The sequence below is a fragment of the Vicugna pacos genome, chromosome 17 (assembly GCF_048564905.1).
Source record: "Vicugna pacos chromosome 17, VicPac4, whole genome shotgun sequence".
Taxonomy (NCBI): Eukaryota; Metazoa; Chordata; class Mammalia; order Artiodactyla; family Camelidae; genus Vicugna; species Vicugna pacos.
This window is the reverse complement of record NC_133003.1, coordinates 34,937,924-34,955,945: the sequence shown is the minus strand read 5'-3', so window position 1 is coordinate 34,955,945 and position 18,022 is coordinate 34,937,924. Positions and strand designations below refer to the sequence as shown.

The 18,022-nt window shown below is 39.1% G+C and overlaps 1 protein-coding gene across 7 annotated transcripts in view; it reads right to left on the bottom strand.

Moving 5' to 3' along the window:
- Positions 1 to 18,022, bottom strand: part of SLC25A26 (solute carrier family 25 member 26) — a 115,759-nt gene that overhangs the window by 22,455 nt on the left and 75,282 nt on the right. For all 7 annotated transcript variants that reach the window (XM_072941648.1, XM_072941647.1, XM_072941649.1 and 4 more), the window contains one exon: positions 4,364 to 4,408. In XM_072941648.1, the coding sequence (XP_072797749.1) occupies positions 4,364 to 4,408 (45 nt within the window). The remainder of the gene's footprint in view (positions 1 to 4,363; positions 4,409 to 18,022) is intronic.

Here is an 18,022-nt window from a genome sequence, read left to right as displayed (position 1 = left end):
CTGGGTATATACCCAGAGGGAACTCTGATTTGAAAAGATACACGCATCCCAATGTTCACAGCAGCATTATATACAAGAGCCAAAACACAGAAGTAACCTAAATGTCTGGATGACTTTATCCAGATGACTGGATAAAGAAGCTGCGGTATTTTATACAATGGAATACTACCCAGGCATAAAAAATAACACCTTTTGCAGCAACATGGATGGAACTAGGGATCATCATTCAAAGTGAAGTAAGCCAGAAAAGAGAAAGAAAAAGAACATATGATAGCACTCATATGCGGAATCTTTAAAAAAAAAAAAGTCACTATGAACTCATCTACAAAACAGAAACAGACTTGCAGACATAGGAAACAATCTTATGGTTACTGGGGAAAGAGGGTGTGAAGGGATAAATTTGGGAGTTTGAGATTTGCAAATGTTAGCCACTATGTATAAAAATAGATTTAGAAAAGTTTTTCTGTATAGCACAGAGAACTATGTTCAATATCTCAATTAATAACCTTTAATGAAAAAGAGTATGAAAAAGAATATATATATGTATATGAATGCCTGGGACATTGTGCTTTATACCAGAAATTGACACACTGTAACAGACTGTACTCCAATTTAAAAGAAAAAAAAAAGATGGTATCCAGAGCCAAGGACAAGATACGATAATAAGCTTTGGTTATTTGTCAGGTAATAGAACCATGTAATCTAACATGTTTCTCTTCTTGTTGGGCTGCCAGAAAGTTTCAAAGTCAACATAAATATTAAAGTAAAATTATCTTCTCAGAGGTTCTGGATATGATGATTTATTCTTTTAAATTCCTAGTCTTTTTTCATCTAAATCTTAATTTTTTTCTTCATAAGTATATGTACTACTGAAAAAAAAAAAAGAAAACATAAACGAGGTAGTGTAGTCACATGACTTGGGGAGTCAGGGAGGCTGGCTCCCACGCTGCCTTGAGTGGTCTTCAATCACAGACACGCTCCTTGGAGTTATCCATGGGTACGTGACTCAGAGAGACTGAAAGCCTCTCAGGGGCATCAGCCACATCTTCATCTCTGAAATGCTGTGAATGGACTAGCTCACACCGCAGGCAGGCAATACAGGTCTACTACCTGCATTGCTCTTTTCTGTAGGGGGGAGGGGTTGAGGCCTTATTAGAATACTCTCAGGCTTAGTTCTAAGATGTTTTGAACAGAAGACAGCACGTGATTAAACACCAATTGGCAACAGAGATAAACGTTAGGTATAAAGGTAAATCTTCAGAGTCTAGATTGGAAGACTTAAAGCAGGACTGAGCTGGCTTTGAAAGATGCACAGTATCTGGACCTGCGAAAGCACATTTCACAAAGAAGCCAAAGAACAGGAGCAGTAAGGGGCCATTCCGACTGGAGGGAAAGCGGGAAAAAAAAAGGATTAGTATAAGGGGAAGGTAGCTGGAAAAACCAGGTAAGGGCACAGCATGGACATCCTTGAGCTCCAACAACTTCATCTTTTAGAGTTTTAGAAAGTTACAAATTTCTGAGAACTCCAAAGAGATGTTTAAGGAAGATCGTACAAATTCAATGCGTAGAATGGATGAGTATTCACTTAGCTCAGGCCTAAGTTAGTAAGAATCTGATAAAAGAGTTTGATACGGGTGCCTAAAAGTCAGAGTCAACCCTGCCTGGTGCGTGATGTCACGTGAAGGATCGGACAATCAGATTTAATCTGGGTTTTGAGATCGAGGAGTCAGGAGAATAGTAACAGGACGAAGAGGAATCAGGGAGACAGCTGGAGGAGGTGATTTTAGAAGGTGATCCCACTGATTGTAGGCAGAGTAAGTTTAAGATGGTAGTGGCTACCCCCTACCTCCAGTCACTCCTTACAGCACAATGTGCATGTAATCTGCTCAAGTTCTTGCTGAGAAAAATTTTTATGAGCACTATTTCCACATAAATGTAACAGAGAAAAAGCTTCAACATAATGCAATCTCTCTATGGTTGCAAAAGTGAATTTAAACAGAGAAAATACTACAAAAATAAAGGACATGCCAAAAACTGTCTACTTTTATAAGGCACTGTGATTTCATATCTGGATGTTTAAAAAAAAAACACTATTATATGAAAAAATGCTCATCACTATTTAGCCCTGAGAGAACTGCAAATTAAAACCACAACGAGATACCAGTACACAACTATTAGAACGGCTCAACCTTTATTTAATCAAATAGTAACAAGTAATGACATGGGTGTGGAGCAACTGGAACTCTCATGCATTGTTGGAAAATGGTACAGCCACTCTGGTAAACACTTTGACAGCTTCTTATAAATTAAACTTACATTTTCCCTATGACCCAGCAATCCCATTCCTAGGTACTTTACCCAAGAGAAACAAAAACATATGTCCATACAAATACCCACATGCAAGTATTTACAGCAGCTTCATTCATAATCATCGAGAGCTGGAAACAATTCAAATGTGTATCAACGAGTAACAGGCTAAACGAATGACAGCACACCCACACAATGGAATACTAGCTGCCCAGTGCCAGCAAGGAACAAACTGCCTGTACTAGGATAAAACAGGGACAAATCTCAAAAGCATCATGTTAAATGGAAGAAGCCAGGCACAAAATACAGTGTAGTGTGTGATTCTAGTTTATATGATACTCTGGAAAAGGGAAACCTACAAATATTCTGTATTTTGTTTAAGGTGGCAGCCCTATTTGTCCAATCCTGCAAAAATGTACAATGTATGAATTTGCCTGTATGAAAAGTACTCCTCCATAAACCTGACTTAAAAAAATATTTATAGCATCTTAACATTGGCTCAAAGAAAACTGTTAAAGCTCCACATTGTTAATTTTGATTGTTCTGAAAAATCCTAGACATTTCTTTACTTGCTAGAATACTGTAAATGTCCTGAATACTGAAAAGAAAGAAGTCCTACGCTTTTCCCCTTTTTGGGCCTCAAAGCTTTCCTGGGCACAAGGATGTTAGAGGGTGTGCGGAAGCCATGTGAATGCTCGTTACTGACACCCTAATAAAGTGAGTCTTGTTTGCTGGACAGCTGTTGCTTCATTGTTCTTCTGTCACATGACACAAAAAGAGAGCTGTTATGCTTATGGAATGTGACCTTCTCATTGGATAGCTGTTACATCACGCCTGGAAACAGTACTGGAGAAATCCATTTTCACTGTGCACCACACAGAAATAGTAAAAAACAAAAAGAGAACAACTAAGAAAGACCCAAGAACCTGCATTAAATAAACTGTACTATTACTAAAATCAGGTCACTGATGAGAAGTATTTCTCAGTACTCAGTACAGCAGAGTTTATTGTTTTGAAGAATGTGTTATCTCATTGTATTATCTCCTTAGAACATAACCTCAACAGAGTATTTTTCAGAGTCCAAGTAACTGTTATTCCTCAAAAGACATTTTCAATGGGCACCCCATGATTACCAGTCCTATACAACTATGAGAGTAATTTCTTTATTTTTTGTATTACCAAATGCCTACCAAAATACTTGGCCATTTTACAGCTTGGTCATTTACAAACCACTTTCACTTGAACAAGGGCCTTTACATTCTTCTGATCACGATCCACAGCGAGAAACACACTCCACACTGCAACCTAGCATAGAGATGCACATGCAACGCTGAAGTCGGACAAAGTAAGGCTAATCTCTACCTCGTGAGATGCTCTCTCTGATTTTATACCATGACCCACAAACTTCCAAAACCACTGCACCAGGAGATGAAAAACAGTGTCTCTGCACGTTTATTAGAACAAAGCCTTTTAAAATTCCATTTAATTGTTTTTAAACATGTGAGTGACCTTCCCCAAGGCTGACTGCCAATCCCTGACACCCTTCTCCTTTTCCCTGTGGGTTCCTAGGAGGGGTACGGGTGAGCAGCAAAGATGGGAGTGACCTGTAGAAACCATGCCCCCCGCTGCTCCTGCGACCGTTAGATGTGGCGGAGGGGAGGCTTCTAGGCTGGCAAACATCCTTCCTTTTCCATTTACCCTCGACACACATGTACACGCACGCAAGCACGTGTGCACACACACCCACCCACCCCGAGGTGAAACAAAATTCAACCGGGTACAAGAAGAGTTACAATACAGAGGAAAGTCAAGTTTTCTCTTAACCTCTGAGGACTTGAGTGATGCCTGTCATGCTTAGTGCCCAGTATCACAGACACCCGAACAAGCCTGAAGGACTCAACCGGCATGTCAATTCCACCCATTAAGTATTTCCAACTGTTAATAATTTTGAGTTTTTCAACTGCTGGTCAATATTATATTCTACTATTCCATACTGAAACTAGCGGATATTTATGATACTTTGAGAGACATTTTATATGAAGATTCGGAAACTTACTTTTAAGGACTCCCACAAGGGAAACTGGACCAGTGAGAAAGGAATCTGAAAAGAAAAACAAAGAAAAAAACAAATTAGGGCAGGAATGATCAGTCTGCTTAACATTACTATATGAACCTATAATTCTTATTTAGAGACATTATTTCGTTTTCACTTTATGTACATAATAAAGCTGCCATTAAAAAAACAAATTAATCAGTATAGTATGCACAGTTTCTAGAAGAATAATTAAACTGAACTGCCAATAAAATCTACTAACTTTTTGAGCCCAAGGGACATAAAATGGTGCTGTAAAGCCCACTTAAAAGTGAAAGAGAAACATAATATGAAGAGGGTCTGGCTACTGAAATGAGAAACAAAAATATTTTCCATCACAAGTAATAAAGACTTTAAAGACTTGACACTGTTCTGTTACAGAGCTAGAGCTGTCCTTGGCAGGCCAAGTGTCAGGGCTGGAAAGAGAGATGGGGACAGGGAGAAAGAATGGGGTGGGCGGGACAGCAGGGAGGAGGGGAGGACAGGGAAGAGGGGAGATGAGGGGAAGGCAGGGGAAGAAGAAAGGGGAGACAGGGAGGGGCAGGAAGGGAGAGGAGTGAGGAGGGGTGGGTGGAGGGGCAAGGCAGGTGGAGGGTAAGAGAGGGGAGTGAAGAGAGAAGAGACAGATTCTCACAGAAGGAAGCTGAGCAACAGGCCCCCGGGGACAGAGTGGGCGTGGGGAGAACAGCTTCTCAACTTGGGACAAGAGAGGGCTGTGAACAGACAGGGGTGGAGGTGGGCCGGAGGGGCCGCTTCTGTCCCCAGCCTGGTCAGGGAGAGGAGTCATCTCCAGGAGTGGAGATAATTACCACGCTTACAGGAAGGCCGCACAGCTGGCTGTGTAACAGTAAGCTAGAATTACCAAGCGTAGCTCACGTGTCCGGCACTGTGCCAATAAGCATTCCGTAAGTTTTATTTCCCTGAATCCCCACAACAACCCTGTAAGACATGTATTACTAACCCCATTTTACATAAGAGGAGGTTCAGAGATGCTGCTTAACTTGCCTAAAGGCACACAGGAAGTAACAAGCCCATACAATCTGACTCCAGAGCCCTATCTGACCGCTACCCTACCTAGAAGACATCTAACTGGATTTATCAACACAGAAATTCACCCACAGTGTCATCTATTTGCTTCTAACTAAACTCAGATAAAATTCTAAAACAGAATCCCACCTCCCTGTTTCCTAAAATAAAAACACCTGAACTCCAAGGGACCCCGCCCATTAGCAGCAGTAAAAACGCCCACTCACTGCCCGCTGGGCCTGTCAGGGATGGTGCTGCTCAACCTGGCCGGGTCCGGGCTGTTGCTCTGCGTCCATCTCAGCTGTAAATGTAAAGTCACTGTGGACTATGGCCATTTACAATATGCGTATGCGTATGGGTATGGGTGGGTGTGTGTGTGTCACAACATAAATTTGAAGGAATTCATGGGTATTTACCTTCCCACAAGTTAAGGGTATTAAACTATTTCTAAAATGTTTACATTTAATCAGAAATCAAGAGTCTAGCATCATCTTTCTTATTCTGCTGGCACAGAGATGGCCCTGGGCTTGACAGTGGCCACACAAAGAAAATCTGTCTTCCATTCAGACAGGAAATGGCAGTGAGCGGAAAAAAGAAGTGTCAATAAATTAGTTTAAGTTGACAAACTAGAATCTCAGAGAAGTCTGTCAGCTTCATAAATAAACAGCACCCCAGCCCATACATCACAGTTTCATAACAGATATCAAATTTAGTTTAGTTTTTCTGACAACACAAGCATCCGACCCCGTCCATTCCGACACTGAAGTCCTGTGTTTTCAAATAAATTATCAAGAACTCTAAAAACTGACTATAGTTTTCTAAAAGCTTTTCTAAATTTGTGAAAATTGATAGAATGTAATAAAATATCCAAGAGGACTAAAAGTTAGTGGGATAATACATGACTTTAATTTTCTTCTTCGTACTCTCTCCTCCCAAATGTAAATATATCACATTTTAACAAGAATATAAGTATCTCACATTTATAAGAAGAAAAAAGACCTTATAACTTATTGTAACGGTCCATGCTAACATTCTTCACTTCTTGATTAAAATAACCCACAAAACTACATCGTATGTTATTGGCACTTTTTTGGTACTTAATAAATACTACCAGATTTTGAATCCTGCAGATGAATATTTTGCCCATTTTCCTCTATTAAAAGTTAGTCATTAAATTGTTCCTTCAATTTAAAGGAGTAATTTTAAAATCACACATTTGAAATGGCCAAAACTATTCCACTGGGTATTTATTTTTAAAAGTGAGCCAACGGTAAATCCCAGCTTTATTTTCTAAAATAAGATTAAGTGACAGTCTCAGGTAATTAAATGTGCTGTAAATGCTTGAATAATTAAATGTATTTCTGGCTTCCGGTAGTGAAATATTCCTCATAAGATGAACTCCTGATGTGTGAAAAAGTTTCCAATATTCTTCAAGCCAAAATCGTACTGAATGTGTCTTGTCATTTACAATCTGAAGAAATAATGAAAATGTGTTTCACACATGTTAAAGTGCAATTGCCAGCAAATACGGCTCCACACTAAGACAAATACTTCGCCCCAGCTTCTACAGGACGTGGGCCAGCCAGAGAGAGAGTCCCCTCCCCATGCCTGGTTTGGAGTTTCAAAACAGTGATGTTTCTTCAAAACGTGGAATTTTAAACCCCAAGCAGATGTAAGCTGTTATTCTAAAATGTTTTATAGATGAAGAAAATGAATAGCTGCACTCAGAGGTCTTATATTCCAAAACACAACATACCCATTTTATTGCACCAAAAGTTACAAAATGGCTCACTGTTGTGACCTTTTTAATGCCTCCATTTAAGATGTTTTGTTTGAATAAGGCTGTTAAGACCCAGGGCACTAATAAGTGAACAGCAGTAAACCTAGCTACCATCAAAGAGGCAGATGTCGAGGGGAAAGAATCTGCTAAAATTCAACATGGATTCCATCAGTAATAAACTGAGCAATAATTCTATATAGGAGTACATGTGAGGATTCCACGTGAAGCAGAGAAAAACACAATCTGGGTGGTAAACAGGGCAAGGAAGGGCTGGGCACTACTCATGGAATAAAGAATTTACAAACTAATGTTATGAGCACACTTTACCTACTACCAAGTATTTGGACTAGAATTATCCTTGAAACCAATCAATGCTTATAATCCTGTGATCTTAAAATAAATGCCTGTAACCTTACAGTCCTTTAACAAATAATGTGACTTACAACTGAGGTGATATGAAAATATGATTTCTAAGGCATCATTTAGCTCTAGAATCCTATGTCTCAATGGAAAGATCAAATTAGAACACCAATACATAAAGAAAGAAAGGAAGAAAGGAAGGAAGGGAGGAAGGGAGAAAGGGCGAGAGAGAAAGAGAGGAAGAAAGGAAGAAAAAGAACCCTGAGACCTGACTGTAAGCCACAAACACAAGGAACCCCACAAGGGACCCAAGGGGACACTCCTTTTTGTTGTACGACAGTGTCCAGATTCTGTGCTTGCTTTCAGGTTTCCCATTCTAGTGTTGCAAAGGTAACAAAGCCATTTTACCCCTTAAATACTCTCTGCCTTTTCTCATTCAACCCCAGTGGTTAACCAAGGAGAAACGAATTTGAAGATCCAAAAACATTTTGCCCCAAAGTGACTACATTTCATTAAAAAAAAAAAAAAAAGAGAAGATAGAGACCCATTCAAACCTGGTCTGCTGGCATTTAACATACCAGGAAAGAATTGTAACAATACATATTTACTGATTTTTAAATTTAACAACTATAATTCATTTACATGCACTGTACACTGAGCAAAGAATGTATACCTAATAAAGGAAATTAACCTAAAAGTAGAAAAAATTTACACTGACTTACTCCTCAGGTATATAAACCATACTAAAATTGCTAAAGCATCTTTCCAAAGAAAGCACTGAATGGACGCCAAGAGTATCAAAATCTAAAATAGAAAAGGAGATGAGCACAAGCAGTCTGATTCTCAAGTAAGACTGATCTCAGAGGCAGGGGCACCGAGGGTATCAAAACTTACTATGAAGCTACAGTAAGCCAAACAGTGTGGTACTGGTAGAAACACAGATACACAGACAATGGAACAGTACAGACAGCCCAGACACAAACCCTTGCATATATGTTCAAATAATCTTTGACAAGAGTGCCAAGACCATTCAATGGAGAAAGGACAATTTCTTAACCAAGCAGTGTTAGGAAAATGGATATTCACATGAAAAGGAATCAAGCTGAACCTTTGTTACCCCATATACAAAAATTAACTCAAAATGAATCAAAGATCTAAGTCTAAGATCCTAAACCAAAAAACTCTTACAAGAAAACAGGGGAAAACCTTCATGATACTACATTTAACAATAATTACTCAGATATTACACCAACCAACAGGCAACAAAAGCAAAACTAGATAAAAAGCACTACATTAAAATTTAAAGCTTTTCATCAAAGGACAAAATCAACAGATTGAAAACACAACCTATGAAATGGGAGAAAATATTTGCAAATCATTTACCTGATAATGGGTTACTATTCAGAATATATAAAGAACTTCTACCACTCAACAATAATGAAAAAACTATTTTTCAAATGGGCAAAGGACTTAAATGGACATTTCTCAAAAAAAGATAACAGAAATAGCCAAAAAGCATATGAAAAGATGCTCAACATTACTAATCATTAAGGAAATGCAAATTAACATCAAAATGAGGTATCACTCATTAGGAGGGAGGGAGGGAGGAAAGGAAGGAAGGAGGGAGGGAGGGTGGGAGGGATGACGGAAGGAAATAATAAGTATGGTCAAGGATGTGGAGAAATTGGAATCCACATGCTGTATTGCTAAGAATGTAAAATAGTGTACCCACTTGGAAAATAGTATGGCAGCTACTCAAAATATTAAAAAGAGAATTCCCGCTTGATTCAGCAATTCTACTTTTAGGTATATACACTAAAGAACTGAAAGCAAAGTCTCAGAGAGATTTGTACATTTATATCCATAGTAGCATTATTCACAATAGCCAAAAGGTGGAAGCAACCCACGTGTCTATTTATGGACGAATGGACACACAAAATATGGGATATACATACAACGAAATACTGTTCAGCCTTACAAAGAAGGTAATTCTGAGACCCTACAGAATAGATGAACCTTGAGGACATTATAAGTGAAATAAGCCAGTCACAAAAAGAAATACTGAATGATTCTACTTATATAAGGTATATACAGCATAGTCAAATTCATAGAAACACAGTGTAGAACAGTGGGCTGCAGCGGGGGAGTGGGGAGCAGGGAGGGGAACCTGGGATAAGAGGGGAAAGGGGAGTTGTTTAATGAGTATTAAACAAGTTTAAGGGTTTCAGGTTTAAAAGATGAAAAGTGTTTTGAAGACAACTGCACAACAATGTTAAAATGCTTTATACAACTGAATTATACACCTCAAAATCGTTAAAATGGCATGTGTTATGTGTATGTTACCACGATCTTAAATTTAAAAAAGTTTTTTAAAAAAGATGTTAATAAAAAGGCAAGCCGCAGACTAAAAGAAAATATTCACAAAACATATACCTGAAAAAGTACTTCTATTCAAAATAAAGGACTCTCAGAACTCAGTAATAAAAAGAAAGAAAAACTAGTAACACAGTTTTTAAAATGCACAAAAGACATGAACAAGCACTTCACAAAGTTACACAATCACTAATATAAGCACATGAAAAGATATTCAACATTCTAAGTCATCAGGGAAGTATTAAAAAAACACACTGGGAAAAATGTGATGGCTCCCCAAAAAGTTAAACATAGAATTACCATACAACTTGGCAATTCTGCTCCTACAATAAGTCACACCAGGGACTCAAGCAGATACCTATACACCAATTTTCACTGCAGCATTATTCACAACAACCAAACAACCTTCGTGTCCATCAACAAACAATGAATAAACAAAATGTGGCCTACCCATATAATGGAATATTTTTCAGCCATAAAAAGGAAATGCGGTACTGATACAGGTACGTTCAACAGGGAGGAACCCTGAAAACATGCCATGCGAAATAAGCCAGACACAAACGGACAAATATTATGATTCCACTTATATGAAACAGCTAGAACAGGCAAACTCACAGAGACAAAAACTCGATTAAAGGATAGCTGGGACTCAGGGAAGATGAGAGTGGGGAGTTATTGCTTCACGAGTACAGAATTCCCATTTGGGGTGATGAAAAAGCTTGAGGAGTAGATTGCAGTGATGATTGCACCACATCATCAGTTATAACTTAAGTGTATACTTAAAGTGGTTAAACCGGCAAATTTTATGGGTATGTTTTGCCACAATTTAAAAACTACTTCTTAAAAAGCATACACTGAGGTGCCATTATACAACCACTAAAATGGCCAAAATGAAAAAGGGCTGACAAAACTAAACAATGGTAAGGATGTGGAGCAACCACAACTCTCGTATTTTGCCAGCGGGAACTTAAAATGGGACAATCACTTTCAAAAGGGGCTTGCTAAGTTTTTATTTGATGCAGAAATTCCATTCCTAGGTATTTACTCAACGAGCAATGACAATATCTGTCCACAGAAAGACCTGTATGTGACTGTCACAGCAGCGTTAATCACAATTGCTAACGTGCATCAACAGGAGAAAGGCCGTACAAACTGTGGTATAGTCATACAATGAATACTAGGGGCGAAGCAGAAAGAACTGCTGACACACGCTGTTAACACTGATGATCCTCACACACATTATGCCAAGTAAAAGCAGCCAAACACAAAAAGGATTTATATTACATGAATCTATTTATAGACGCTAGGAAAGGCAAAGACTATTTATAGTCTAGGAAAAGGCAAAACTAACCTGAGTGGGCAGAGTTACTGGGACAGAGTGTTAGGAAACATTCTAGAGATAATGGAAATATTCAATATCATAATAGAGGTATGGATTACATGAGTGTGTCCATTCTTCAAAAGCATACAACTATGATGTGTGCATTTCAAAGTATACAAACTTTATCTACAAATATACTATAAAAAATACAGTAGTAATCGTTATACTAAGTGAAAAAAGTCATACAGAGAAAGACATACTTTAAGATATCACACATGCAATCTAAAATACTACAACAAACTAGTGAATATAACAGAAAAGAAACACAGATGTAGAGAAGGAGCTAGTGGTTATCAGTGGGAAAGGGGAAGGGCAAAATGGAGGAGGATTAAGTGGCACAAACCATCAGGTATAAAATAAGCTACAAGGCTGTATTGAACAACATGGGGAATAGAGCCAAAGTTTTATAATAACTATAAATGGAGTATAACCTTTAAAAATTGTGACTCACTATACTGTATACCTATAACATACAATATTGTACCATCAACTATACTTCAATTTTAAAAAATGATATTGTAAAATAAATACATTAATAAATAAAAATTTAAAAAGATAATTGCATATATTCTGGACTTTAACAAAGGTTAGTCAAGAGAAAACAATATTGCAAATCATCTATAGGGTAATTTTTCCTTAGAGATTTTTTTTCATAATACAGTAAGAAAATATTAAGCTTTTCTTTATACATTTTAAATGCCATTTAGACACCAAATGAGAAATTAAGATTCAAATGTAAATGCAAAATACTTATAAAAGAATACCTTATAAGGAGAAAGCATAATGGTATTTTACTGACACACCACTTATTATTGATTAAACAATGTTTAATACTCTTACAAATACATCTAAGCTATTTCTTGAACACTGAGTTTTTAGGTACAAAGTTTGTAATACAGTAGATGACTTTAGCAGCTCTAGATAAATGGAAGTATTGTTAAATAGGAAACATAAGTGTATCAGATGGCAAATCTTTCAGACACCCATCGTTAAAGGAAACAGGATTACAATGAACCATCTGAAAACATGTGAGCTGCTCAGGAATATATGTAAGCCACAGCTGATTTCCTATCTACCGCTAGGTAATGCATCAGACCACATGTGCTGAGTTTGAGCCCACAAGCATCTAACACTGAGTCATATGAGCAGCACCTCATAGAAGCAGTTTTTCATATTAAATAAAACTTGGGAAGAAAAAGGGTTGAAGTCTAACTATAAAGAAAAATCTCTGCTATGAAGTAAATCATTCTTTGAATTTTCATCTTAATAGAACTTTTATCCTCTTCCCACACCATTATGGGAAAAATGCAACATCATCTCAATGCTAAGAAAAATCACCATAATTAAAAGAATCTGTGAAAACTTCTCTTCCAAATAAAAATGTAATAAGAGACAAAGAATGATCAAATACTACAAGAATAAACCATATTTTTACAGATTTACTGTTTCAAATTCATAATAAAGCACAGTATATTTATGAATGTAAATCCAAGGCATATTACCTTTATTACATGTTTTTTTTCAATTTGACACAGAAGATTTTGTTACCTGTTAATACCTTAATTTTCTTGATGACTAAACCATTACTTGCCTTTTGATCATTACGTTCAATCAGAAAGAAATGAATGGAAAGGACAGTCAAGACAGAATGAACTTTGAAAAAGTAAGAGACCTTTAAAAAGTGTAACTTTTTATAAGACTGACGCGCTGCCTACTGCGCTAAGAAGGCACTTAAAAAGTGTAACTTTTTAATGGAAAAAAAACATTAAGTAAAGCATGATACAAAAGTTTAAAAAGTCTTAGTTTAATTCTATCTCCATTAACACTCTGAACATTTACTGAAGGCCCATTAAGCGTCCATTACTAAGCTACGCCCACAGGATAAAAGGATGATTGATTAAAAAGAGGTCTTTGGCCTCAAGGAGCCTCCATTCTAACAGTATTTTTTTCTTCTAAGAACTAATTAAAACAGATGTTCTTCTACTGAATAAAAGTCACTGGCCCCACATCCTGTGACTACCCCAGGTCCACTGTGGGGACTTCACAAATGAGCACTGAAGAGGCTGAGCTGAACGTGGCTCAGCCGGAAGTGGCACTGAAAGGTCAACAGCATACAGGCAGGCGCGGATGGACTTTCCTTTCTGAAAAGTTGGCCCTTCTCAAATTCCAAAGCTGAGAAAACATTGAGATGGATGTTGTAGTTTTGAGCCCTTTTCCCCATCCACAACACCACACAGCTGCAGGAGCCACTCCTTCCCAGAAGCTTCTCCTGAGTCCCAGCTCTGTGGTGTCCCTTGGTCAGTAGAGGCAGATGATCCCGCCAACCAAAGGGAGGATAATCAGCCTATTTCAGCTACCAGTTTACTAACAAAGATGAAAACTGGTTTTGTCTCCATGTTTTTCAATTGTTACCTGTATTCTTAGGAAGACAAGAAAGTTGGGCAGCTCACACTGTAGATTTGTCTAATAATTGCACCTCAACTTTGGTCCAAAAAAAAAAAAAAAGAAAAAAGAATTTGCAAACAAGTAACTTTACAAAAAAATTCAAAGAAACAGGGAAAGGAGATGGGGATGGGGCAGTATATATGCAATTGGGAAGAACAAGTCTGACTCCCTATTAGATCTGCTCCTTTGGCTCTAACCCTGTGCTCTGTTTTCTGTGCTTAGTCGTTCTGGTTCTGCACCTTTTGTAAAAGAATGTTGCCTACAGACTGAAATATACAGGGTAGTCCATTCTCAAGGCTCTGACCTTTAAGAGTATAACACCTTCCCACTCATATAAAGATAAAAAAGTTGCAGAATAGAAAGTAGCCCTTGTCTTGTTGGAGGTTTAGAGACACCAGGACCTGACCTACCTGGAAAGCAGCAAGAACACAGGATTCAGGGGTGACAGTTACAAAGAAAAGGCACCTCAAACAGAATCTGCAGACAGACACTTGTTAGGAACAAGGGATCAAAAAAAAAAAAAGAAAAGAAAAGAAAAGAAAAGAAAAGAAAAGAAAAGATAGAGAAACCTAATTGGTAACTTAGTAACTAAGTTTCCACTGTTGTTTCATGCAGTCCCTATATCCCTCTGTTCAAGGCAAAAGCAATAATGTCTAATTGTTATCTTCAGGCAACAGAATCCTCCTTTAGGTGGTGAGACACACAACTATCAAAGGTTCTTTATGTTAATTAATGCATCCTCCAGTGCAGATTTAGGTAGTAATATCTCAAGTCCTTGCCACAGCTGCAGTGGGGACTCCTGATCGGGTTCCTTCAAATGCAAACTTTTACATTCATGTATTTCATAAGTTAATCATCTTACAATGTGATTAGTTAACTTGTATGTGTATGCATACACAACCTTTAGAAGTACTTTTTAATAAATTGCAAGTAATACAACACTGAAGTAATGGCCTCTACAAAATTACTTACACAGAACTAAAGAAATACCAATGCCTCAAGATAACAAATTCCCAATGATGTGATCCACTTCCACCAAGCCCTTGTGACTCCAACTACCATCATCTCTGATTCCATCCCTCAGGACCCAGGAACAGTGACAAAAGTGATGTGAAAACCAGACACAGACTGTAACCAAGTAAGACGCTATGGGGCCCTCCTGGGACAGACCCCTCTCCCATATTCTCTGTTTAAACTCCTCTCTGAAGTACCCAGAGAATAGCACCCAATGGACATTTCTTGAGTTGTTTCAAAGATGCTAAAAATCACCAAATGGAAAAAAATCAACTACTTGAGGACCATGAGCATCCATGTAGCATGAGCAACCAGAAGGATTATGCAGCCCCCCAACCTACTGGAGCCCAGGGGTTGATAACATTAACCATTGTGGCACTGCCCTGTCACCTCACCACGAACCAGTCAGAGAACGGCGCAGGAGCAGACCACATACACTAGGACTCCCCTCCCTCACCTTGCCTTTAAAGACACTTTCCTGAAACCCACCGCAGAGTTCAGATGTTTTCAGCACTACCTGCCCGGATTACTAGCTTAGAGCCCTGCAATGAACGCTGCACTTTCCTTCACCACAACCCGGTGTCAGCAGATTGTCTCTACTGCACGTGGGCGAGCAGACCCAAGCTCGGCACAGTAAATACGTAACAGGGAGGAACAACTCTGACTACATGCTGTACTGTTTCTTTCACTTTAACCTTGTATTCTATTGCTTTTGCTGCAGGTTAAGAATGTTGTCTATAGCCTGAAATAGATACAGGATGGACCATTCTCAAGCCTCTGACCTTCAAATGTGTAACACTTTTCCATTCACATAGCGAGAGAACGCTGCAGAACAGAGAATAACACTTGTCTTGTTGGAGGTTTACGGGAACATCATGACCTGATCCACACGGACAGCTGCAAGAACAAAGGATCCCAACACCAAGGAGCTAGCACCAACCAACCACACCCCTCTCCACGTTTTAGTATAAAAGCCTGAATTCTAACTCAGGTAAGAGGGTTCTTTTGAATACTACTCCACCATCTTCTTGGTCTGCTGGATTTCCAAATAAAACTGCTATTCCTTGCCCCAACAACTCGTCTCCTGATTTACTGGCCTGTCACTTGGCGAGCACTACGAGACTGGACTCAGTAGCAAACACATGTGCATACTGGAGAACGTATCAGAACTCCAAAGATATTTATAGTCTTAAAATCCAAATGACTGGAATAAATTTAATGTCCTCTTAAGAAAATGCAACCTTGAAGGAAAAAAGAATGACACAGCATTTATCTGACAAACACAGATTTCCTACAAGACTCCAGGCCCCATGGTAGAAGCAAAGATAAGTGAGAAGAGACACAATACTCTAAAGGGCTGCGAGGAGACCTCAGGTAGAAGTGGTATCTGTGCCATCTGGTGGGATGTACATACCAGGCTTTGAAAAATGGACAGTGTTTTGAAAGGTGAAGGTGGGGAGTGGGATCCTCTGGCAGAAGGAACAAATAAGTAGACAAGCAGAGAGAAGGAAAAGCCACCGAGGAGGAGTGACCTGTGCAGGTTAGCTGGCAAGTCGGGGACAAGGACTGGTGGGCACACAGAAGGGGAGTGTGTAGGCTGGGGCCCAACTGTAGAGCACCATGAGTACCAGTCTGAGGAGCTGTGATGCGCAATAGGAGGCTCTAGGGAGAATTCAGTGCGAGCTGGAGAGGGGCTTAGGCACATGCGGCTTTAGGAGAACACCAGTCAGTGGGTCGCCGCAACAGTGAAGGGAGACTGAACTAGGCTAGAAAAGGTAAGAAGTGGAGATGGCAACAGGTATGCAAGTCCTTACAGAAGAACAGCAGACGGGGCTTCGGCAGTTAAATGTGAGTGCTGACAAGGAAGTCAAAGATGAGATCAGTAGTGCACGCTGCAAAGAGGAGGGACGTGGAGTCTGATGCTTGGGCTGCATTCTGATTTTCTCATTAGCAGGATCTGTGACCTTGAGGTCTTTGTTTCCTTATCTACAAAGTAAAGCTATTAGACATGAAGATCTTACAAGCCCTTATCTGACATTAAAGGTTTAGAATTCTCAGGTTCCAAGGTTTAAAGTTTTGCTGGCTGAGAGATCGCTGCTACAAGGGGCTCACAGGGAAGTCAAGGGCTGTGCTGTTAAGAGAACATTCCAGGTATCTGTGGAATCACACGTGCTTCAAAAAATCGTTTTAAACTGACTGAAGATTATTCTAGTTTAACTTTTCTGGATTGCAAAAGGGTTAATGGAAAGAACAAAAGCTATGGAGCCAAAGAGATTCTTGTTAAAATCCAGATCTGCCAAATGAACTTGTGAAGTTACTCAATGTCCCTAAATCTTAGTAGTTAATTCATCAAAGAGAGGTATTACTTGGGAGGATGAGATACAAGGAGCTGGGCATCACGTTTGGCTGGCATGAGGATATTCAACAAATGGGAGCTTCCCTACAGATGGCACTACAGATGCCCTTATTTTAAGCTTTCTATCTCTGCACTTTCCCTCACTGCTGCTGTCATGCAAGGTATCTCACATAAAAAAGAAGAAAAGGTTTCAAGCTGCATTGTCAGCAAATTTCTGCAATATTGGACATTCCATTAACAATTACAGGACTTGCAAAGCTGCTGCCTAAGCTAAACAGATGTTTTCTTTAAAAAACCATCTGAAATGTCTCTCTAGCCCAGACAGCTCCTCTAGCTTCTGATCCATATGTTCACTTGCTCACTCAGTTTCTCCACTTTATCTCACAGCAACCCATTCATTCTCAGTATGTCCCACAATCTGTCTCACAGCCTAACACCCCAATCTACAAAGCCCATCCTTCCCCTGGGTTCCCTATCTCAGTCAACATGGCCGGTAGACAACCAGGTGATTGTGCCAGAGACCTGTAGGTTGTTCTTGGCACCGCCTTTTGTCTTCACAGACTAGTAACCCATCCTAACATGTCAATTTGCTCTCCCAGATACCTCTTCAACCTGTTTCTCTCCACTACACTCCTAATCCAAGTCACCATTACCTTTCACCAGGTCAGCTGCAACAGCTTGACATCTCTGTCCAACCTCCTTTTCATTCTCCCCACCATGATCCACTTTCAAGAGGAGCCAGAAGCAACATTAAAACAGCAGGTCAACAAACAAAAGTAGGTCACCTTCTATATAAAGCTTTCAATGACCTATTATTTTTAGGATAAAATAAAACAGGATTCCATGGTTTTTAAGGCTCTGCATGAACTGGCTGATTTCAAGCCACCT